This window comes from Xylocopa sonorina, unplaced genomic scaffold (genome assembly GCF_050948175.1).
Source record: "Xylocopa sonorina isolate GNS202 unplaced genomic scaffold, iyXylSono1_principal scaffold0014, whole genome shotgun sequence".
In the NCBI taxonomy this organism is placed as follows: Eukaryota; Metazoa; Arthropoda; class Insecta; order Hymenoptera; family Apidae; genus Xylocopa; species Xylocopa sonorina.
Genome location: NW_027490090.1, coordinates 866,886 through 892,227, shown reverse-complemented (window position 1 = coordinate 892,227; position 25,342 = coordinate 866,886). Strand labels below are relative to the sequence as shown.

The window sequence follows — 25,342 nt, the reverse complement described above, 5'->3', positions numbered from 1 at the left end:
GTTTCATCATTTAACTCAACAAAAATTAATTTACAACTGCTGCAAGTGAAAATTGTATTATAAAAAACTCAAAAAGAATTTCTTAAGGCAGTACAGAGGCAAAAAGATCTCATTAGAAGTTACATTTCTATTCTAAAATCTCTTTTTTTGCTTTTTTCTGTACAAAAGACTTTGAACTTTACATTTAAAATTTTTTATGTATATAATAGCTTCGATTTTGTGCTTTATTTCTCTTTTTTTTCTTATACGATGAGCTAAGCTAAATTAACATGCAGTATTAATTGCATTTAATTCTATTTCAGAACTGAAAATTTAATAAAAGTGACCGTTGATCTTTTTATAAAAGTTACAACGTTCAAATCTCCCGCGTTTTCTTGTAAGACAAGGTTAGTGGTCCACGATCACCTGATTGGCTCTGAGGTTTCTATGTACCACCAATCACAGCGCAAGACGTAAGATAATACAATAAGCTTGAATTTTAGTGGTCAGTATTTAAATATGAAAGGTTAGTATTCTTCGAATTGATGAAAGTAATTATTTTTCAATTTACGATTAGTTTATAATGAGATGAGTTTAATATGGTCTTATTTCTGGTTTATGTTGAATTATGTTATTAATTTAAATCATTAATCTAACCTAAATTGATCACTTAAAATAACCTAACCTAAATTTTAAATGAAAAATCCTTCCTTTGCAATTGTGCTATAAACTTTTGTGTCTTTTAGGTTAGTTTTATGCTGTCTATTAAATTAAGTAACTAACCTAAATTTAAAATAACATAACCTCAATTGTCCTTAGAAAACACTGACCATTCAATTGGTTGTCATAAAAAGAAACTTGCATTTTATTGGTCAGTAAATTTAACACAACCTAACCTCAATTGTCATGAAATAATTTGATTTTGTGTTTTTTAGGTTAGCTTTATATTGTTTGTTTATTAATTTAACCTAAATTCAACATAACATAACCTCAATTGTCCTTAGAAAATACTGAGCATTTAATTGGTTGTCATAAAATGAAGCTTGCATTTTATTGGTCAGTAAATTTAACACAACCTAACCTCAATTGTCATGAAATAATTTGATTTTGTGTTTTTTAGGTTAGCTTTATATTATTCATTTATTCATTTAAGTAACTAATCTAACCTAAAATCAACATAACCTAACCTCAATTGTCCCTAGAAAACACAAACAATTTAATATATTACTATGCAAAATAAATTTACATTAAACAACACATCTACCTTACATTTTTTCTATGATTAAATGATCGAATTGTTTGATGCATTTAGATGATCGAATGCAAAGGAAATGAGAAGAGATAAATTCGATAGATTAAACACGCTGCGACAGAATACGAAATTGAAAGATGAATAAATGGGAAAATACGTACGAAGCTCTGAAAAATTTTGCCAAAGTACTAGCTTGTAGCAAATGGTAATATTTTAATTAAAAAAGCATAATAATAATACATAAAAAAATACATATATCATGTATCGCTGTTCAAGCTTGTTTACGCTTTAATCTTCAATATTTGCTATTTATTTACACACAAATTACGAATTCAATACGTTACGTTTCTACGATAAATAAATAAGTACAAGTATTCATTGTTTGCAGCGGATGCGAGCCATCGAACGCAGTAAGATACACAAATTGCGGTCACTTCTTCTGTAAACAGTGCGCAGAGAATGACTCGGTGTGTACGAAGTGCAACGCACCCGTACAACCCATAGAAAAGTGCAACGATGACTTAATCGACAGTCTCGTTCGTTACTGCAATAACGCAGCTGAAATAATAGGAAAAAAGTACGTCGATTTCGAGGAATACGTTTGTATATTAGACTTAAGTTCTTGTACAATAAACTCTGCTGCGATACGATCAATTTGTACCTCGTTACATAGAAAACGAGCTACAAGAAACTTAGAAATAACTAAAATATGAATTAATTCCATTTGTTCTGCGTTCTATGAAAATTATACTCTCGAAAGGGCAAATTATGCTGCGTACGCTTGTAAAATACAATTTTATAAACTTAGAAAGCAAGATATAATTTATTTTAGCTCAGCGTTACATGTAAACCATTTATTTAAATATTATACCCCTTAAAATATTATTTACGAGGAAGAATTATTTACGTAGATCTAATATTACAGTAATACGATTAAAATAAATTTATAAACGTATATAAAAAATATAATCGATGCTTCTACTGTAATTTTAAAGTATTATTCGCTGAATACGACTAACGCACATGAAATACAAATTTAATAGAGATTTATGGAGTACGACTGCGAATACGAGAACCAAACAGTTAGATAATACTAAGAGGACCAACTCTCCGATTAGTAAAAAGCTCATACCGAAGAACATAAACAAAAAGAATGCTAAAGGAGAGACGCAGTTGCACGCAGCCTGTTTAAAGGTAACAGAAACTCCTTAAACTCAGTAATCGTGAATTACAAGGCTCGATTCATCGTCTTTCAGAATAAAGGGGAGCTCGTGAGGACTCTGTTGGCTGCCGGTGCGGATCCGAATACCAAAGACCACAGCGGCTGGACACCTCTGGTGATTATTCGACTGCGATGCAGCTTTGTACTCAGTTACGCAGCAATTTTTATGATTGCAGCAAGAAGTTGTGAGCTACGGCTACACGGATATCTGCCAGCTGTTGCTGGAATGTGGTGCGTCGCCAAATACACCTGGCGAAGGGAACAGAACAGCCTTGCACGATGCTGTTATCAAGAACAGACTGCTGGAGACGAAGATGCTGCTGAAGCGCAAGGCCAAGAAGGATGTGTTCGACAATTATGGGAAGAAACCCATGTGCGTAACTCTTATAATACTCTGGCGTACTGCGTTTGACTGTCCATCGAGTCTCAGAATTTATTTAGCTCCGATTACAATTTTTTTTTAACATTTCAGAGACTACTGCGAACCAAATAGTGAAATATGGAGCATTTTGGCGAATGAAAACGGATCGGATGATGAAGTCGAAGAAGCTGTGGCCTTAAATCGCAGTGCGATTCAACCATTTCCTGTTTTATACGCCTCGAGCTTGAACGAAGAGAAGAAGAAGTACATAGAGAGAGCTGCTGCGAAGCATAAAATTAAAATCGCCTCTGCCTTTCGGTGCGCTCTCTGTCCTTTCGACTGTAGAACTTAAACGAGGCTCAGTTAAACATAATTAACGCGTTACAGATCAACTGTGACTCATGTGATAGTCGAAGCGGATGCCAAGAACATTGTCGAGCTATCGTACGATGTGATGATGGCTCTTCTACACGGCTGCTGGTTGCTCAACACCGAATGTAAGTTCCGCTTGAAGAACTGGTGTTCGTATAATTTAATCTCCGTTAAATTCTCTGTTGCGAAAGGGATTCAATTGGGGATGAATGTGAACGATGTGCTGAATGGAGATTTAGATTTGTTCGAAGTCAGCGGAGCGCCAGTCATTGGGGTCCCAAGAAAAGCCAGAGAGAGTGCGCAGAAGAAGGTAAAATCGCAGATACAGTCTCCAACATCCTCTATCTCTATTATCCTCTCCAGAACCCAGGTCTCTTCCACCAATGCCACTTCTATTTCCATCCGCAAGCGAACAACGTTTACCAAATAAATGGTATCGAGCTGACGAAAGAGGCACTGGTGGCTCTGGTGCAAGCAGCGGACGGATCAGTCCTCACAAGAGAGCCAAACCCAGAGGACGTGAGGAGCAGAGAGCCCTGCATCCACTTCCACATCGCCAAAGAGCCTAATCACCCTCTCTACAGGTGTACGCATTACAACATATACGTGCCAGAGAGGAACGAGCCACGTATAAAGTACAACATGCCTCACATCAAAACTCTGCCACTGATCTGGCTCGTGGAGTGCGTAGAGAAATTTACACTGGTCGATCCGTCTCATCTGGGCCTGCTAAAGCTCTAAAAACCTGCGTAGACCAACTTCCAGATATTATAAAAAAAGTATTGGCGTAAGTTTAAGTTCCGCTAGACTCTTGAATTAATTTCTGCTACTTTTGGTAATAAATTTGTGGGTGAAAAAAATGTGTGCATTGTCTGTCTGGCTTGGAGCATCGATTCTGCGAATTAATTTGGAGCGTTTGTCGCTGTTTTCATCGAGAAAAAAATGCGTACGCTGCGCAGCACGGTACTATGATTACGAAGAATCGACCGTTGCGCAAAGAACGATAAATTCCAGGGGGAAATACGGATCGTACGGTATCCCGTACATTTACGGATAAAGTACCGCTAGTCGTGCACGTATACACGCGCGTTCGACGTGCTGGAGGGACGGAGAGGAGGAAAAAAAAAGGTTGAGCAGAGGCAGAGGGGAAGAGGAAGAGGCTCTCGCGCGAGCTGCGGACGAGGAGAGGCGAAAATTCTAATAGCAGCCAGAGGATCGACGATAATGGTAATTGGATAATGATGTAACAGAGACCAAATAGACTGAGTCACTCGTCGACGGGAATAGAGGGTTCAAGGAACAGTCTCAAGGATGCTTCGCGTATTAATATATAACGTAATACGCGTTACATTCAGAGAATATCGTATAAACATCAGCTTGCTGGCTTTTTTTTCTAAGAGAATATATTCAGTTTGGTGTTTTATCGATTGTACTGCTCACAAATGTTAATGCATAGCTGATAAAATTCTTAGAAAAAATTCAGTTTGGTATTTTAACACTTCTACTGTTCACAAATGTTAATGTTTTAACATTTACTCTTCACAAATGTTAATGCATAGCTGAAATTCTTAGAAAAAAATCAGTTATGTGTTTTAACACTTGGACTGTTCACAAATGTTAATGCATAGCTGAAATTCTTAGAAAATATTCAGTTTGGTGTTTTAACACTTCTACTGCTCACAAATGTTAATGTTTTAACACTTTTACTCTTCACAAATGTTAATGCATAGCTGATAAAATTCTTAGAAAATATTCAGTTTGGTATTTTAACACTTGTACTTTGTTCACAAATGTTAATGCATATCTGAAATTCTTAAAAAAAATCAATTTGGTATTTTAATGCTTGTACTTTGTTCACAAATGTTAATGCACAGCTGAAATTCTTAAAAAAAAATCAATTTGGTATTTTAATGCTTGTACTTTGTTCACAAATGTTAATGCATAGCTGAAATTATTAGAAAAAAATCAGTTTATTATTTTAATGCTTGTACTTTGTTCACAAATGTTAATGCATATCTGAAATTCTTAAAAAAAAATCAATTTGGTATTTTAATGCTTGTACTTTGTTCACAAATGTTAATGCATAGCTGAAATTCTTAGAAAAAAATCAATTTGGTATTTTAATGCTTGTGCTGTTCACAAATGTTAATGCATAGCTGAAATTCTTAGAAAAAAATCAGTTTATTATTTTAACGCTTGTACTTTGTTCACAAATGTTAATATACAGCTGAAATTTTTGTTTATATTGGGAGAAAAGTTTGAATGCAAGTTTTAAAATTGATAAATGTGTTTTTTTGTTATTGTGGGACCAATTAACTAAAAATTATTTTATATTATTGTTTAATAAAAGTAATAAATTTATTAGAAGACCCTCGCTTCTTCTAATTTTCTTTTTATTAATGATAAATGCATTTTGAGTTAATATGGGACCAATTAACTAAAAATTAATTTACATTATTGTTTAATAGAAGTTTGTAGATTTATTGAAAGAATCTTGGTTCTTCTAATTTTGTTTTTATTAATGATAAATGTATTTTAAGTTAATATGGGACCAATTAACTAAAAATTATTTTGCATTATTGTTTAATAAAAGTTTGTAGATTTATTGAAAGACTCTTGGTTCTTCTAATTTTCATTTTATTAATAATAAATGTATTTTGAGTTAATATAAAACCAATTAATTAAAAATTATTTTATATTATTAGTTAATAAAAGTGATAGATTTATTAGAAGACTCTTGCTTCTTCTAATCTTATTATTATTACATTTTAATATAATAATTCTGAGTTAATATGGGACCAACTAATTAAAAATGATTCTATAATTTTTTATTATTTAATAAAAGTAATAAATGTATTAGAAGACTCTTACTTCTTATAATATTGTTTTTTTTAATGATAAATGTATTTTAAGTTAATATGAGACCAATTAATTAAAAATTATTCTATACTATTAATTAATAACAGTGATAGATTTATTAGAAGACTCTTGTTTCTTCTAATCTTGTTCTTATTACATTTTAATGCAATAATTCTAAATTGATATGAGACCAAATAATTAGAAATTATTCCATAATTTTTTATTATTTAATAAAAGTAATACATTTATCAAAAGACCATTACTTCTTCTAATTGCCATTATTACATTTTAGCTGCTCTTTTGCCCTTTAGTTGCTGTTCTTAATTGCCATTATTACATTTTATTACAATTCTTAGTGATAAATGTATCCTAAGTTGATATGGGACCAACTAACTAAAAACTATCCCATATTATTAATTAATAAAAGCAATACATTTATCAAGAAGACTCTTACTGCCTCTAATCTTGCTTAATTATTCCTGCTGAGGACCTTTGCTTCTACTAATCTTCTCATTATTAATGATAAACGTATTCTAAGTTAAATATGGGACCAACTAACTAAGAATTATTCCATAAAATTACTTAATACATTTATCAGAAGACTCTTGCTTTCTCTAATTTTGCTTAATTATTTCTGCTGAAGACCCTTGCTTCTTCTAATCTTGTAATTATCAATGATAAATGTATTTTATATAAAATATGGGACCAACTAAGAATTCTTCCATACTATTACTTAACAAAATTACTAAATACATTTATTAGAAAACCCTTGCTTAATTATTTCTGCTGAAGGCCCTCGCTTCTTCTAATCTTGTAATTACCAATGATAAATGTATTTTATATAAAATATGGGACAAACTAAGAATTCTTCCATACTATTACTTAACAAAATTACTAAATACATTTATTAGAAAGCCCTTGCTTCTTCTCGTCCTGCTTAATTACTTCTGCCGAAGGGCCTCGCTTCTTCTAATCTTGCAATTACCAACGATAAATGTATTCTATATAAAATATGGGACCAATTAACTAAATATTATTCCCTATTACTACTTAATAATCGCAATACATTCATAAAAGTCCCCTGGCATCCACCAATCTGCCCACAATTCCACTTCGATGCAACTATTTCACCTGAAATTTTCTTGCAGACGTGCTGTATCGCTTTCATTCACCGTCGAGGGGCCCAGGTCGGCCGTCGTGGCTGCGAACCGATGGGAAACGTAACCGTGAACCGCAGCAACCCTTCCACGTTTCTATTGAGTAACACTGAAGAAGCGGATCCGCCGGCTGTTGCCTCCTCTCTCTCTCTCTCTTTCTCTTTTTCTCTCCTTTTTCTTGCCTGAGGAGAGGGGGGCCCGCACCCTGACCCACAAGCGGGCCCAGGCACCTCTCCTCAGTCAGTCAGTCAGTCAGTCAAACAAGTCTAACAGGCAATGCGGGTCCGCATAATACCGTGGCTGCCGAACTCCCGGTAAAGTTGTCTGTCGGACACGCACGTGCTCGAGGTTGGTCGACGACAACGCGGTGGTGTCCTCCAACGGCTGGTGTCTCCGTCTCTCTCCCTTTTTCTCCCTTTTTTTCCGCCTCGCGCGCGCGCTCTGCCACCGTTTTTCTTTTTTTTTTTTTTCTCTTTCTTTCTTCTGCTTGCTGGTTCTCTTGTCTTCGTTGAGAGAGAGAGAGAGAGAGAGAGAGAGAGAGAGGATGAGGGAGGCGAAGATGGTACTGGGAGCAGTCCCAGGGGGCATCGTCCTTCTCCTCCTACTTAGTGGCTCGAGCGTTGCTCAGGACGACGACTCTTTGGCTGGCAGTTTCTTATCAGGTAAATCGACTATTTGTATTCGCGGATAGAGAGGCGAGGATTGTCACGGGTGTAGTGGTGATTTAATGCTGGCCTCTGTCTGGTGTTTAAAGGCGAGAGGATCAAGGGCACCTTTTGGAGTTTGGCGGACTCTGCTGGGTCGCTGGTTTCAGTTTTATGCCCCTTAATTTGTTTTATTTGGTATTTTTTTGGATTCTAGCGAATTTTGAAGAAGATTGTAGAGAGCTTAGAAATTTTTAAGAAGATTGTAGAGAGTTTTACAGCTCTCTGGATTTAATTACTTCATGCATACAATATTTAAGGCACCTTTTGGAGTTTGGAGAGCTCTGTTGGGTCACTATGCCCTTAATTTGTTTTATTTGGTATTTTTTGCATTGTAGAGAATTTTGAAGAAGATTGTAGAGAGCTTAGAAATTTTTAAGAAGATTTTAGAGAGTTTTACAGCTCTGTGAATTGAATTTCTTCATGCATACAATATTTAAGGCACCTTTTGGAGTTTCAGAAGCTCTGCTGGGCCACTGGTTTTAGTTTTATGCTCCAAATTTCTTTTATTTGGTACTTTTTGCATTCTAGGGAATTTTGAAGAAGGTTGTAGAGAGTTTAGTAATTTTTAAGAAGATTGTAGAGAGTTTTACAGCTCTGTGAATTTAATTTCTTCATGCATACAATATTTAAGACACCTTTTGGAGTTTGGAGAGCTCTGTTGGGTCACTGGTTTTATTCTTATGCCCCTAATTTCTTTTATTTGGTATTTTTTGCATTGTAGGGAATTTTTAAGAAGATTGTAGAGAATTTTACAGCTCTCTGGATTTAATTACTTCATGCATACAATATTTAAGACACCTTTTGGAGTTTGGAGAGCTCTATTGGGTCACTGGTTTTATTCTTATGCTCCAAATTTCTTTTATTTGGTATTTTTTGGATTGTAGGGAATTTTGAAGATGATTGGAAGATTAGAGAGGATTATTAAAAGACTTTAGAGAGTTTTACAGCTCTGTGAATTTAATAATTACTCAATGCTGTTGCATTTGGGGCACCTTTTTGATTTTGAAGAATTCTGCAGAGCCACTGGTTTTATTTTCATGCCCTTAATTTGTTTTATTAGTTGTTTTTTGGACTGTAGGGAATTTTGAAGAAGATCGTAGAGGATTTTACAGCTCTGTGGATTTAGTTACTTCATGCCTGCAATATTTAGGACAACTTTTGGCATTCTGCAGGGTCACTGATGTATCATTCTTTTTTATTTTTCCATCTTTAATTTGTTTTGTTAGTTATTTTGGATGATAAGGAATTTTGAAGAAGATTGTAGAGAGTTTTGCAGCTCTGTGAATTTAATTACTCAATGCTGTTGTATTTGGGGCACCTTTTGGATTTTCAAGAATTCTGCAGAGCCACTGATTTTACTTTCATGCCCTTGATTTGTTTTATTAGCTATTTTTTGGATTGTTGGGAATTCTGTAGAAGATTGTAGAGAATTTTACAGCTCTCTGGATTTTTTTAAATACTTATTACTACTACATTTGGGTCCCATTGAGGAGTATTAGAGAATTTTGAAGAAGATTGTGGAGAGTTTTACAGCTCTATGGATTTAAATGCTTAATGCCACTACATTTGGGTCCTCTTTAGAATTATAAAGAATTTTGCAGAGCCACTGGTATATTTTGCTTTTTTATTCTCATGCTTTTAATTTCTTTAATTAATTATTTTGGATTGTTTGGCAATTTTACAGCTCTGTGAATTTAATTATTTAATACCACTATATTTGGGGCCTTTTTAAGAGTATAGAGAATTTTTATAAAACCACTGGTGCATTATTTTTTTTTAATTTCATGTTCTTAATTTCTTTTGTCAGTTATTTTAGATTATAAAAAATTTTATAGAAAAGTATAGAGAATTTTACTGCTCTGTGGATTTAATTATTTAATGCTACAATATTTTGGGCCCTTTTAAAATTATAGAAAATTTTGCAGAGAGAATTTTGCATCTTTTATTAATTATTTTAGATTATAGAGAATTTTAGAGCTCTGTGGATTTAATTATTTAATGCTACAATATTTTGGGCCCCTTTAAAATTATAGAAAATTTTTTATTAATTATTTTAGATTGCAGAAAATTTTACAGAGACATTAATCTATCATTCTTTTCATTTTCATGCACTTAATCTTTTTTATTTTACTATTTTGGGACCATACTCTCTCAGTTCTTCTCACTTTTATTCTAAATATGAATTTGGACTAAAGAATATACAACTTGGGGCCAAATAAATAATAAAGAAACTATTTTATACTCTTCTTTAACATCAGATCTACTCAGAAACACGACTTAACATTTTATATTCTCTATTTTGTAGAGAATGCGCACGGATGGTTCATAATTTGTTAGAAGAAGTATCGCAGAGGAATCTTAACGCCCAACTAAATAAAAATCAGAGGAGTACAGTGTTCTACGAGAAAATATATGTGCAAGAAAGTGTGTTATTAACAGGATAGAATTCTTTTTATTTTCTTTTCTTTTATTATTACATTTTTTTTCTTTTTTTAGTGTTTTAAGTGTTTACATAATTTTCATTGCCAAGAATTTTACAGCTCTCTGATAAAATTTTTTAATAATTGTAAAAGGGTCCCAAATATCGTAGCATTAAATAATTAAGTTCACAGAGCTGTGAAATTCTCTACAAACTTCTATAAAATTTTTTATAATCCAAAATAACTGATAAAAGAAATTATAAACATAAAATTAAAAGAAAATAATACACCAGTGACTCTATAAAAATTCTCTATGCTTCTAAAAAGGCCTTAAATATAGTGGTGTTAAATAATTAAATCCACAGAGCTGTAAAATTCCCCATAATCTTCTACAAAATTTTTTAAAATTCAAAATAACTGATAAAAGCGATTAAGAACATAAAATTGAAAAGAAAATACACCAGTGACTCTATAAAAATTCTCTATGCTTCTAAAAAGGCCTTAAATATCGTAGCATTAAATAATTAAATCCACAGAGCTGTAAAATTTTCTATAATCTTCTATAAAATTTTTATAATCCAAAATATTTAATAAAAGAAATTAAGAACATAAAATAAAAAAGAAAATAATACACCAGTGGCTCGATAAAAATTCTGTATGCTTCTAAAAAGGCCCTGAATATCGTAGAATTAAACAATTAAATCCACAGAGGTGTATAATTCGCAAATAATTGAAAATAATTAATAAAATAGATTTAAAAGCACGCGAATGAAAGAAAATAATGCACGTTTTAGCGTATAATTAGCGGAGTATTTGGTTGATGCAGGTATATTTGTTGCGTTGCCGTTTGTTAATTAGCTGGAGCGGTTTCGAGCGATTTATTAAGGCATAAAGTGTGTATAACTGTATATAAAATTAGTTCGTGGCAGAGGAGGTTTCGAGAAATAGAAATTCGCGTGCGTGAATGTATGCTGTGCACGGCTGTGTTGGTGGTATCTTGGATGGATGCGATTGTCCTACTTCTGTTAGGAGTCGCACAACGTTATGCGGATGACGATGAGTCTACTGTCGCGTCGATGAGCAGGCCGTTAGCGAGCTTACAAAATACGCAACGAGATACGCGTACACACTTCCGCCATGTTTCACGTTTCGCGTGTTTAAATAACGAACAGGGCATTTGGTATTCTGAAAAATTAATCGCTCACACCTAGATCTTAATTCTTCTTCTATTTTTTTTCTTTAATGTATTTTATTCCATCTTTCGAGTTTCGTGTATTTAAATAACGAACAGGGCATTTGGTATTCTCAAAAATTAATTGCTTACACTTGAATTATTCTTAATTCTCCTTCTCTTCTTTTTTTCTCTGAGTACTTTTTTTGTTTAAGATCGCATTATATATATTGTAAATTTTGCATATTGCGTATTTAAATAACGAACAGACTATGATATTTTGTATTCTTAGAAATGAATTGCTTACACTTGGATTATTCTTAATTCTCCTTCTCTTTTTTTTTCTAAGTATTTTTTTAAAGATCGCATTATATATATTGTAAATTTTGCATTTTGCGTATTTAAATAACGAACAGACTATGATATTTTATATTCTTAGAAATGAATTGCTTACGCTTGGATTATTCTTAATTTTCCTTCTCTTTTGTATTCATATTTGTATTAATATTTTGTATTCTTAGAAATTAATTACTTACACGTCGATCTTAATTCTTTTCTTTTTATTTCTAAGTATTTTTTTTTTTTAAAGATCACTTTATATATATTGTAAATTTTAGTTTGGTTGTAATTATGAATTTATATTATTTATTATTGCATTTCGCGTATTTAAATAACGAACTGAGTATTTGGTATTTTTAGAAATAGCTTACTTTGTTACTAAATTGCTTTCTTTTTTTTCTCTAAGTATTTTTTTGTTTTGTTTAAGATTGCATTATATATATTGTAAATTTTGCATTTTGCGTATTTAAATAACGAACAGACTATGATATTTGGTATTTTTAAAAATTAATCGCTTACACGTGGATCTTAATTCTTCTTTTCTTTTTTTATTTCTAAGTATTTTTTTAAAGATCGCATTATATATATATATTGTAAATTTTATTTTAGTTGTAATTGTGAATTTACATTATTTATTATTGCATTTCGCGTGTTTAAATAACGAACAGACTATGATATTTTCTGTTCTTAGAAATTAATTACTTACACGTCGATCTTAATTCTTTTCTTTTTATTTCTAAGTATTTTTTTTTTTTAAAGATCGCATTATATATATTGTAAATTTTAGTTTAGTTGCAATTATTAAGTTTATGTTAAATTTATATTTTTATTTACACGTGGATCTTAATTCTTCTTTTCTTTCTTTTTTTTTCTCTACGTATTCTTTTTTTAAGATCGCATTATATATATGTATTGTAAATTTTAGTTTGGTTGTAATTATAAATTTATATTATTTATTGTTCAATTTATTCGTATTTGTATTTTAATTTAAATTTATATTAATATGGTATAAATTTTAGTTTAGTTGCAATGGAATTGTATTTTTTAATAATGTGAACTTATAATGCAAGTTTTAGTTTTTTTTTTAGATTATTAGTATTTGGATTTTTCTTTTTTTAGAATTGTATAAGATTGGGATGTTTTGGCGATGCTCTGAAGTTATATATTTGGGAAATATTACATAACTGTCTTGAAATGTAGAATAATGTTTTAAAAGGAAGGTCAACAGCTGAATTTTTTTAATTTTTAGCAACTGAGAATTTGAATTTTTGAATTTTAAGCAGCTGAGAATTTGAATATTTCAATTTTAAGCAGCTGAGAATTTCAATTTTCAATTTTAGACAGCTGAGAATTTGAATATTTCAATTTTAAGCAGCTGAGAATTAAAATTTTCTATTTTAAACAGCTGAAAATTTGAATATTTCAATTTTAAGCAGCTGAAAATTTCAATTTTCTATTTTAAATAGCTGAGAATTTAAATTTTCAATTTTAAGCAGCTGAGAATTTAAATTTTTCATTTATAAGCAGCTGAGAATTTCAATTTTTCTATTTTTAGCAGCTGAGAATTTAAATTTTCAATTTTAAGCAGCTGAGAATTTGAATATTTCAATTTTAAACAGCTGAGAATCTATATTTTCAATTTTAGACAGCTGAGAATTTGAATATTTCAATTTTAAGCAGCTGAGAATTAAAATTTTCAATTTTACACAGCTGAGAATTTAGATATTTGAATTTTAAGCGGCTAAGAATCTAAATTTTCAATTTTAGACGGCTGAGAATTTGAATATTTGAATTTTAAGCGGCTAAGAATTTAAATTTTCTATTTTAAACATCTGAGAATTTGAATATTTCAATTTTAAACAGCTGAGAATTTAAATTTTCTATTTTAAACAGCTAAGAATTTGAACTTCTAAATTTTAAATAGCTTAGAATGTGAATATTTTAATTTTAAGCATTTGAAAATTTAAATTCTCAATTTTAAGCAACTAAGAATTTCAATTTTTAAATTTGAAATTATTAACAAAGAAGCAGCCAATCTGAAAGTAGAATAAACCAGATTGGCTAATGAATAGCCAATCTGAGAGCATATAAATTCCACGCGCAAGACTATACGCTATGTTATATCAAATTAAATAACTGCTTGCATTTAAATTTAAAAAGAAGTCGAGGAATTTAAATGGAATTACCTACGCGGTCAGGCGAAAATTCATTTACTATTTAATTTGGTTCACTGGGTCACGAAATAGTTTGTAACGGGATCGCGCTCAGCTGATCGCAAGTAATACGACACCGACAAAAGACACAGAATATAAACACAGCTTGTACAGCTCTTCGAAGCAACCCATTGACTTTCATCAACTGTGCTCGATTCCGCTGTAAATTACATTTTTATTGTTAGTTAATATATATTATATAATAATAAGTATTACATTTTTTAAACAGGGGCGAATCAAGACAAGTGGGGACCCTGTGCAATTACTTAATCCGCCCTCCTTTCAAACTATTCATTTCGAACAACGAATAAACTCGATTTACTCATTGTGTACATAGTAACAATTAATTAGTTTTTTTATTAATTTTCATTCGTCAATGACAAATGAGTTAATGATAACGTTTGTCCAATACTGAATTAGTAAGACGACATATTTATTCAAAACTCGCCAATAGCATAGTATTTTGGGCGGTCCTACAGTCCTACAGGGGCGTATCAAGTGCACTAAAGGGCCCTGTGGTCCAAAAAAAATATCTTAATTTAAAAATTTTCGAAATTACAAAATAGATTCTCAAAATGCGTTCCATGAAATAATTTAACAAATCTAAAAGCAAAATATTAAATTTCTGATCTCTTAGTTGCACTTTTTAAAAAATTTTCACTGCTTAGAGTCCTACTTGTCTTGATACGCCCCTGAAGGGCTCTTAAAAAATTTTTTAAGACTCAGGGCCCTCACTTGTCTTGATACGCCCCTGAGGGCCCAAAAATTTGTTTCGAAGCTCAGGGCTCTCATTTTTCTAGATACGTCCCTGAGGACCCAAAAAATTAATTTTGAAGCTCAGGGCCTTCACTTGTCTTGATACGCCCCTGAGGGCCCAAAAATTTATTTTGAAGCTCAGGGCCTTCACTTGTCTTGATACGCCCCTGAGGGCCCAAAAAATTTTCAAGCTGAGGATTCCCACTTCTCTTGACACGCCCCTGAGTGCTCTGAAATTTTTATCACCTAGGGCCCTCACTCGTCTTGACCCGCTCCTGGAATTCTATACGTTCTATCATTGGTTGCAGTTTTTTTTTTTTTGTGCGGTAAGATTCGAAAACGAGGCTGTTTTCGAAAATTCTCGCAGTGAGAAAAGTTGCTAAAAATCGGGAATCATAATTAGATCATCGTCAATATCTGAGACACCCTGTATATATTGTACATTTTATTGAAGGAAAAATGGAAAAACGTTATTGGTTAAAAGTTCGCGCAGTGTTATGAACGAGTATGTGTTACATTGTACGAAATTTTTGTTTAGTTTAAAAACGAGCTGCGAACGAAAAGAAGTATTATTTAAGCTAATTGCCACCACTTAACGAACGACATATTTCTACTCTCTACATAATTTACATTTCATATACTCTGTAATAGTCAAAAGTAATGGCCAAACTCTACAAGCTTTATTAACCATAAATTGCACCCAATTGAACGTGTGTATTTTCCTACAGAATGGTTGGATTCCCTAGTGAGCACGGAGAGCAGCGCAGATTGTCCAGGAATGTGCGTGCACGCACTGACCACTCTGATATGTACCAAAGTGCTCGAGCACACGCAGTGTCCTGCGAGCATGCGATGTTGCATCGAAGCACCCATAAACAGTACTGGAACACCTGAGAATTCCATCAACGATGGTAATCCTACTCCAACTGTTAGCACCACAGTTAAAACGACCACGTCTGCGAGCACAGTAACATCTTCGACGAGTACGACGGCACTTACGACAGTGTCTTCGACGACTTCTTCGAAAACAACTCCTGTACGTCTTCCAAATAATATTTTTATTAACTAAGAAGTATGCATAATGTTCATTATTCTCTGTAAATAATGAAGTAAATACTATTGCGCTCTGAGTACCAAAAGAATGTTTCTACAGCATTCTAATTAGTTTACGCAGAGAATTATAGAATCGAAGAAGCGAAATGTATGTAAATATAACATTCTTTTAGCATTCGGAGCGTAAATCTTTGCAGATTAGAGTATAAATCTCTTATATTACTATTACGAGTAAATAATTTTACTTTTGAGCACTGCTCGACGATTAAATCTAACTGAATCTGAATATTTTTGCAGGAGAGCCAGAAGGAACCAGCGAATAAAACATCAAGTACGTATTTTTACCATTTCAGGTAAATAAGGAAGGTAAAAAATAGGATGCGAGCGTAATGTTTGAAGAAGCGAGTCTGCGTTACTAAATAAATATTGCAAAATATTATTTGCAACATAGTATTTATATAAAGTAGATATTCTTATTGTGGTTTGTTTCTCTGGTGGTATGTTTTACTTGCTGCGTCTTTAATATCTTTTGTGCAAATCATTAAGTGGCGTAATAAATTTATTAGGGATCTTGTACGAATGCTATGTTTGCTCTACGCTTGCTTTTTTTCTCTGTGAAGAGTTGAAATTCTCTTCGGAGCAAGCTTAAACTTTGTAATTCTTTTCGAAGCGAGCTTAAGCTTTTCAAGGCAAATTTAAGCCTTGAAATTCCCTTCAGAACAAACTTAAGTTTTTTAATTCTCTTTAAAGCAAACTTAAGTCTTTCGAAGCAGAACGTAAGCCTTGCAATTCCCTTCAATGCAAGTTTAAGCCTTTTAAAGCAAGTTTGAGCTTTGCAATTCCCTTCAGAGCAAACTTAAACTTTGTAATTCCCTTTAAAGCAAACTTAAACTTTGTAATTCCCTTTGGAACAAACTTAAGCTTTGTAATTCCTTTGAAAGCAAACTTAAGCTTTGTAATTCTCTTTAAAGCAAACTTAAGCCTTGTAATTCCCTTTAAAGCAATCTTAAGCCTTTTGAAGCAATCATAAGCCTTGCAATTGCCTTTAAAGCAAACTTAAACCTTCCAAAGCAACTTTAAGCCTTGTAAATCTCTGCAAAGCTAGCTTAAGCCTTTCGAAGCAAAATATAAACTTAGCAACTTCCTTCAGAGCAAGCTTAAGCCTTTCGAAGCAAGTTTAAGCCTTGAATTTCTCTTCAGACTAAGCTTAAGCCTTGTAATTCCCTTTAAAGCAAACTTAAGCCTTACAATTCCCTTTAAAGCCATCTTAAGCCTTTTGAAGCAATCATAAGCCGTGCAATTGCCTTTAAAGCAAACTTAAACCTTCCAAAGCAACTTTAAACCTTGCAAATCTCTGCAAAGCTAGCTTAAGCCTTTCGAAGCAAAATATAAGCTTAGCAACTTCCTTCAGAGCAAGCTTAAGCCTTTTGAAGCAAGTTTCAGTCTTGAATTTCTCTTCAGACTGAGCTTAAGCTTTGTAGTTCCCTTCGAAGCAAACTTAAGCCTTTCAATTCGCTTCGGAGCAAGCGTGAGCCTTTTGATGCAAGCATAAGCCATGCAATTCCCTTGAAAAGAAGGGAAACTATTCTCCGTAGAAAAGGAAGCAACGACCAAACTTTAGACGAGCCACAATAAGAATATCTGAATTATCTACTAAATCGTAATACAAAAAAGAATACAAAATCTCTCACAATCGCCTTCTCTTAAACCAAACACCAGAAACAATACAACTGTACAATCGATATTAATCGATACATTCTTATTCGCAGCGAAAACCTGCTCAGGAATATGCATGGCGGAGAGAATAGCTGACTACTGCGACGCAGTGCTGATAATAGACACCCTCTGCAAGCCTGGCTACAAATGCTGCGTCTCCAGAGACGCATTCGGTGAGAACCCTCCGCCAGAGTTACTAGTCATTGACCGAACGAACACAAGTCGCATCGATGAGAAAACTGGCAGCAATACGTCCTACAAGAACCCGCAGCACTCTACGACTGCCAGGCCAAACGTATTCCCCTCTACGAGCACGCCAAGCACCACAGTGCTCGCAACGACTGCTCAGACGACTAAGCATCCAACGACAACAATGAGACCAAAGATTACGATGAAGAATCCATGCAAAGGCGAATGCATCAGTGGTTTCTTCGCTCTGCTCTGCGACAAAGTTGATGGAGACGCTGAATGCCCAGACGATGGCTCATGTTGTGTAATTGATGCTTTCGTAAGAACGGTAAAGGGCTGAGATTGACTGAGAACTTGTACGATTCAGGCTGACACTTGATTTACGATTGCTATTTGTTAATTAGGAGACAACTACGACCACTGTTCGACCAACTACGAAGCCAGCGCAGCCAAAATTGCAGCCTTGTCCTGGTTTCTGTTTGTTGACCATCATGGCAGCCTTCTGCGAGCGACCCAATACTATTATACCCAAGACTTCAACGTGCCAGTCTGGCTCGATTTGCTGCGACAACACGAAGAGCACTCCGCAGGTGATTATGTTTGTTTTTGGGTTGGTGGAGGCGTTCTAGAGCAGCGTAGAGGCAAGTAAGGCGTTAGAATGGAAGATTGAAGTTTAACGTTGGCTGTAGATAGTAAACGTAGTGACTCCGTCTTCTCCGTCTCAGACTCCAAGGCCCAGACCCAGGCCCACGCCAAGGCCAGCGATCACTACTGTTTCGCTGCCACCAGACCCACGTCCAGAGTGTCCTGGCTCGTGTATCGTGTCGTACCTGTTTTTCACTTGCTTCAGTGAGTATTTATTCCTCGCCACCTGCTTTAATCTCTGCTGTAAACATTGGTACGCCATCGATTAAGTATTTTGCAGTCGTATGAGTCTTCTGGGATACTTGCTAGAAAATTACAGCTTTCGATCTTGTTTTATCGAAGTATGGGACTCCTAGATTGTACTAGGTAGCATACGCAAAGTGTTCGAACACTTTTTCATTCAAGATTTAATGATATTCGAAGCTAGCGGAGGAGAGTCTTTAAGTATCACATCGCAAGCTGTTTAAGATGAATTCTAGAGGAGGCGCAGAGAAACTAAAGAGAATTATAGAATTATAGCATCGCCAGGAAGCCTTTTAGTCATACGTAACTTCGCGAATAAGCTAACGCTCAACAATATTTCAATATCGTCAACTACAGATACGTTTAAGTCTGTTTCTCCTCAAACTACCCTTTTTCTTTCGTTATATGTAAATAAATAATTAATGCGTACTTCTATTGTACAAATGAATGTTATATTTTAATGTCTGAATGTGTTCGATCGTAAAAAGACAAGTTTTTTATTGTTTCGTAGCGAATTAAATATATGGTTTTAAAAATTTGTTGTTTCTCTTCGTAGGAAATGCTGAGCTGACTAATTTGTTCAAGTGTAAGAAACAAGGGCATCAGTGTTGCGCGCCAAAGTCATTGATAAGAGAAATGAGCAACGGAAACTCGAGCGAGCCTATTCTGAGCAATAGAAATGATACGATGTACGTTACAGCAAGACCGTACACAACTTCCTCTACGACAGCAATGTGTAAGTTGTTTTACTTTCTGCCGTGTAAGAAAATTGAAGAGAAAGCTGTGTGATAATTGATGGCAGGAGAGATATAAATTGAGCTGAAAATTTTGCTTTGTATTGTTGCCAAAATGAAATGTAATGAATTTTAGTTTTGAATTGACGGAAGCAACTTTTGAAGCAACTTTAAGCCCTGCGATTTCCATCGGAGCAAGTTTAAGACTCATAATTCTCTTCAAAGCAAGCTTAAGCCTTTCAAAGCAAAGTTTAAGCCTTGCAACTCCTTTCAAAGCAAGCTTAAGCTTTGCAATTCCCTTCAAAGCAAATTTAAGCTTCCTTAAGCAAGCTTAAGCCTTGCAATTCCCTTCAGAGCAAGCTTAAACTTTATAATTCCATTCAAAGCAAATTTAAGCTGTTTGATGCAAGTTTAAGCTTTGCAATCTCTTTCAGAGCAAGCTTAAACCCTGCAATTCCCTTCAAAGGAAACTTAAGCTTTGTAATTCCCTTCAAAGCAAATTTAAGCTTTTCAGAGCAAGCTTAAGCTTTTTGAACCAAGTTTAAGAATTGCAATTTCCTTTAAAACAAATTTAAGCTTTGCAATTCCCTTCAAAACAAATGTAAGCTTTTCGAAGCAAATGCAAGTCTTGCAATTCCCTTCAAAGCAAGCTTAAGCCTTTCGAAACAACTTAAGGTCTTGCAATTCTTTTTAGAGCAAGCTTAAGCTTTATGATTCCCTTTAGAGCAAGTTTAAACCTTGCAATTCCCTTCAAAGCAAACATCAGCTTTGCAACTCCCCTCAAAGCAAATTTAAGCATTTCAAAGCAAGTTTAAGCTTTCTGAAGCAAGTTTAGGGCTTGCAATTCCCTTTAAAGTAAGTTTAAGCCACGTAAATCCCTGCAAAGCAAGCGTAAGCTTTGCAATTCCCTTCAAAGCTAGTTTAAACTTTACAATTTCCTTTAAGGCAAACTTAAGCTTTATAATTCCGTTCAAAGCAAGTTCAAGCTTTTTGAAGCAAGTTTAAGGCTTGCAATTCGCTTTAAAGCAAGTTGAAGCCTTGCAATTCCCTCCAAAGCAAACTTAAGCTCTGTAATTCCCTTTAAAGCAAGCATAAACCTTGCAATTCCCTTCAAAGCAAACTTAAGCCTTTCGACGCAAGATAAGGCCTTGAAATTCCCTTTAGAGCAAGATTAAGCTTTGTACTTCTCTTGAAAGCAAACATAAGCCTTTCAAAGCAAATGTAAACCATGCAATTGCCTTTAGAGCAAGCGTGAGCCTTGCAATTCCTTTCTGAGCAATCTTAAGCCTTTCGAAGCAAGCATAAGCCTTGCATTTCTCTCCGAAGCAATCTTAAGCCTTCTAAAGCGAGCACAAACCTTGCAATTCCTCTTTGCTGTAATACGTGCTAGAAAGTAGATACATTTTCCTGTTAATACATAATTCACAGATAAATATTAACGAGCAACACTTCATCGAATACATTAGCAACCCCAATTTTCCAGACGAAACCACAACAGCAACGTTGACAACCATGAGAAGCCCAGTGTACAGCAAGTACGTCTGCGGTGTGAAGGGCACCTCTCGTGGCCCAATCGCAGCTCGCAGCCTCGAAAGAGACCCACGAGTAGTCGGGGGTGAGGATGCAGATGTGAACGAATGGTGCTGGCAAGTCGCTCTGATCAATTCCCTCAATCAATACCTCTGCGGCGGTGCTCTGATTGGAACGCAGTGGGTTCTGACTGCTGCGCACTGTGTAACAAAGTAAATATACCCTTCGTACTGCTCATTTAAGCTTCAAACTCTTATTTCAAGCTTCGTTGATCAATTTAAGGACTATGTACTGGAAAAAAGAATAATATTGCTCATCGCTTCGATGCTCACTGCTTCATCGATCATTGCTTTTAGCATTGTACGCTCCGGAGACGCAATCTATGTAAGAGTAGGGGACCACGATTTAACAAGGAAGTACGGAAGCCCTGGCGCACAAACCTTGAGGGTGGCCACCACTTACATTCATCACAATCACAACAGCCAGACTCTTGACAATGACATAGCGTTGCTGAAGCTTCACGGACAAGCTGAGCTGAAGGATGGTGTGTGCCTCGTCTGCCTGCCAGCGCGTGGAGTCAGCCACACAGCTGGCAAACGGTGCACTGTTACTGGCTACGGATACATGGGAGAAGGTGAATTGGTTTTTGTAATGTATTCATTAAAATATTGTTATTAATGTGCGATATATAATGTGTAGTTGGGTCCAGCTCTATTTTGGATTTAGTTGAGCGTAGAGAAGATATCGTAGCACCTTCGTAGGGTTTTATAGTTACAAGAATTAGAATGATGCGTCTGAGAGATACGATTTTGGTTTTATAAGTACGAAGGCGAACCGTTTTGTTAGTTTTGAAGAGAACTCCTGTTAATTATGGAGATTAGTGTAAAGATGGACAATTGTAGTTCGCTTCAAAGCAAACTTAAGCTTTTCAAAGCAAATTTCAGCCTTGCAATTCACCTCAAAGCAAATTTAAGGCTTCTGAAGGAACTTTAAACCCAGCAATTCTCTTCAAAGTAAACTTAAGCCTTGTAATTCCCTTCAAAGCAAACTTAAGCCTTTCAAACTCCCTTCAGAGCAAGCTTAAGCCTTTTGAAGTAAAACATATGCTTTGCAATTCCCATTAAAGCAAGCATAAGCCTTCTAATTCCCTTCAAAGCAAGCTTAAACCTTTGGAAGTAAGCATAAGCTTTGCAATTCTCCTTCAGAGCAAACTTAAGCTTTGTAATTCTCTGCAAAGCAAACTTAAGCCTTTTGAAGCAAACATAAACCTTGCAATTCCCTTCAGACCAAGCTTAATGTTTGTAAGTGTTTGCAAAGCAAGCGTGGGCCTTTCAAAACAAGTTTAAACCTTGCAACTCTCCTCAGAGCAAGCTTAAGAATTTTGAAGCAAGCGCAAGCCTTGCAATTCCCTTTGGAGCAAACGTAAGCCTTTCGAAGCAAACATAAGCCTTGCAATTCCCTTCAGAGCAAGCTTGAGCTTTGTAAGTGTTTGCAAAGCAAGCGTGGGCCTTTCAAAACAAGTTTAAACCTTGCAACTCCCCTCAGAGCAAGCTTAAGCCTTTTGAAGCAAGCGCAAGCCTTGCAATTCCCTTTGGAGCAAACGTAAGCCTTTCGAAGCAAACATAAACCTTGCAATTCCCTTCAGAGCAAGCTTAATATTTGTAAGTGTTTGCAAAGCAAGCGTGGGCCTTTCAAAACAAGTTTAAACCTTGCAACTCCTCTCAGAGCAAGCTTAAGCCTTTTGAAGCAAGCGCAAGGCTTGCAATTCCCTTTGGAACAAACGTAAGACTTTCGAAGCAAACATAAGCCTTGCAATTCCCTTCAGAGCAAGCTTGAGCTTTGTAATTCCTCTTAAAGCAAGCTTAAGCCTTTTGAAGCAAGCGCAAGCCTTGCAACTCCCTTTGGAGCAAACGTAAGCCTTTCGAAGCAAACATAAGCCTTGCAATTCCCTTCAGAGCAAGCTTGAGCCTTGTAATTCCTCTTAAAGCAAGCTTAAGCCTTTCGAAGCAAGCAATAGCTATGTAATTCCCTTCAAAGCAAAGTTAAGTCTTTTGAAGCAAATATAAGCCTTGCGACTCTCTTCAGAGCAAGCTTAAGCTTTGTAATTGTTTGTAATGCAAGCTTAAGCCTTCTGAATCAAGTGTAAGCCTTGCAACTCCCTTCAAAGCAAATTTAAACCTTGCAACTCTTCTTCAGAGCAAGCTTAAGCCATTTGAAGCAAACATAAGCCTTGCAATTCCTTTCTGAGCAAGTTCAGGCTTTGTAATTCTCTGCGAAGCGAGTTTAAACCTTTTGAAACAAGTTTAAACCTTGCAACTCCCTTCTGTGCAAGCGTAAGCTTTATAATTCCTTTCAATGCAAGCTTTAGTCTTTCGAAGCAAATTTAAACGTTGCAGCTCCCTTCAGAGCAACCTCAAGCTTTGTAATTCTCTGTAAAGCAAGCTAAAACTTTGCAATCCCCTTCGAAGCAAATTTAAGCCTTGCAATTCCTTTCAAAGCAAAGCTTAAGGCTTCCGAAGCAAGTGCAAGCCTTACAATTTTCTGCAAAGCAAGCTTAAGCCTTTCGAAGCAAGCATAAGCTTTGCAATTCCCTTCAAAGCAAACTTAAGCCTTTCAAAGCAAGCGTAAGCCTTTTAATTCCCTTCAAAGCAAGCATAAGCCTTGCAATAGGCATAAATAATAATAAAATGAATAAAGATTGTTCTTGGTACGCTAACAAAGTATAACTATAACTGCATTAGTAACTGGACATCATACACTATTGTCTCCAAATAAAATTGTATACAATCTTGTAATTTCTTCTGATCGTACACAAAAATAAGTTATCCACGCAAGCAGATCTTGCATCGTATCTCAACTGAGCATCAATCGTAAGTGAGAAAATATGCTTGCGCAGCTGGCCCTATCCCACTTCGAGTGCGCGAAGCTGAGATACCAATTGTTAGCGATGCTGAGTGCCTGCGAAAGGTGAATGCTGTGACCGAGAAGATTTTCATTCTGCCTGCGAGCAGTTTCTGTGCTGGTGGTGAGCAAGGCAACGATGCGTGTCAGGTAATATAAACAAACTTCTTGTATATTTATCTCTATTTTTTCTAAATAGTAACATTTTCTATTCAGCAACATTCAAGTTTGATGACTCTCGACCATGAATTTCAACGTCAAATTTTGTATTTGAAAATTCTGAAAAAATTGAAATTTAGAATAAAATTTATCTGACCAATTTTAACGAATTTTGGATATATTATAGAAGACACGATTCTAAACAACTTTTCTCTATTCATATAACCATCTATCTCCTTCAGTTTCCGAGATATATGCAAAAGAAGGTTTGCTATCAGTCGCAGGCTCCATTACGACTAACTACAGCACTGGTATCGCACTTTTTCCCGTATATCTCGAAAACTAAGAAAGATAGGTCGCTATATGTATAGAGAAAAGTTGTTCAGAATCGTGCCAGGGATAACATATCCAAAAATCATAGTAATCGATAGCCTGGTTATCATTTTATTCAATGAATTAGGTACGGAACCTTCAAAGTCAATTTCTGAGGGAATGGTTCAACTGAGACTCATAATTCTTTTTTACACTTTTTGTGTCTTTTATGAATAAAATAATATGCGACAATAAATGAGATTTGTAACTCAGATCAAGCTCAATTTTAATAATAAGCTTTGCTTAACGAACCTTTATTTATTTAGAGCTACGAGTTAGTTCGAAGCTATTGAATAAGCTTTTGAAGCTATAAGATTATTAAATAGCTATTTAATAATCTAATATCACATATAATTGCTCAGATTTTACTTAAATAACTGTTTAATGATCTAAAATCCAGGGTGACGGAGGAGGACCACTGGTGTGCCAAGACGATGGCTTCTACGAACTGGCTGGGCTCGTATCGTGGGGCTTCGGTTGTGGCAGACTGGACGTTCCTGGTGTCTACGTGAAAGTCTCAGCGTTCATTGGCTGGATCAACCAAATCATATCCGTGAACAATCTTTAGCTTCGTAAGCAGCTGTCGATGGATGCTGAGATGCGTTTATTTATTAAGAAAGAGAGCGAAAGAAAGTTTTTCAGTACCTTTGCATGCTTCATCGTGTGTGTGACACACTGCGTCACATGTCTAGCGAAAGATATGTAGCAAAATATTTCTGATTACGCCCAACATGTGCATTATTACGCATTGCGAACACATGTGCAAGCGTAAAGATGAGTCGTATCTTATTGAGAGGAGGAAATTTTCATGATCGATCATCCAGAGGATCAATATGAGCCTGTTAATCATGTTGAACTGGCTGGAATTTGTATATATATTGCATAATTCAGATTCTATATAGTATATATACATATACATACAGGGCGCGGCAGTAATTATTAGTATCTCGGATATCTTTGAAACTATAAGTTTCACAGAAATTTTTGCTGAT

General features: G+C 34.9%; 2 protein-coding genes across 2 annotated transcripts in view; both read left to right on the top strand.

Moving 5' to 3' along the window:
- LOC143431679 (protein masquerade-like) overlaps positions 1 to 24,918 on the top strand; it is a 360,601-nt gene extending 335,683 nt beyond the window's left edge. The window contains exons 2-12 of the mRNA XM_076908603.1: positions 7,726 to 7,864; positions 15,537 to 15,844; positions 16,159 to 16,192; positions 17,631 to 18,094; positions 18,171 to 18,356; positions 18,456 to 18,615; positions 19,211 to 19,390; positions 20,872 to 21,130; positions 21,275 to 21,552; positions 23,815 to 23,969; positions 24,751 to 24,918. Of these exons, the coding sequence (XP_076764718.1) occupies positions 7,747 to 7,864; positions 15,537 to 15,844; positions 16,159 to 16,192; positions 17,631 to 18,094; positions 18,171 to 18,356; positions 18,456 to 18,615; positions 19,211 to 19,390; positions 20,872 to 21,130; positions 21,275 to 21,552; positions 23,815 to 23,969; positions 24,751 to 24,918 (2,310 nt within the window). The 5' untranslated portion in view covers positions 7,726 to 7,746. The remainder of the gene's footprint in view (positions 1 to 7,725; positions 7,865 to 15,536; positions 15,845 to 16,158; positions 16,193 to 17,630; positions 18,095 to 18,170; positions 18,357 to 18,455; positions 18,616 to 19,210; positions 19,391 to 20,871; positions 21,131 to 21,274; positions 21,553 to 23,814; positions 23,970 to 24,750) is intronic.
- On the top strand, positions 1,369 to 3,927 carry LOC143431868 (BRCA1-associated RING domain protein 1-like). The gene is made up of 9 exons (XM_076908849.1): positions 1,369 to 1,436; positions 1,620 to 1,808; positions 2,275 to 2,425; positions 2,488 to 2,568; positions 2,630 to 2,826; positions 2,926 to 3,132; positions 3,202 to 3,311; positions 3,378 to 3,496; positions 3,550 to 3,927. Exons 1-9 carry the CDS (start codon positions 1,369 to 1,371, stop codon positions 3,925 to 3,927), a joined length of 1,500 nt encoding a protein of 499 aa, XP_076764964.1.
- Positions 24,919 to 25,342: the final 424 nt, after the last annotated feature.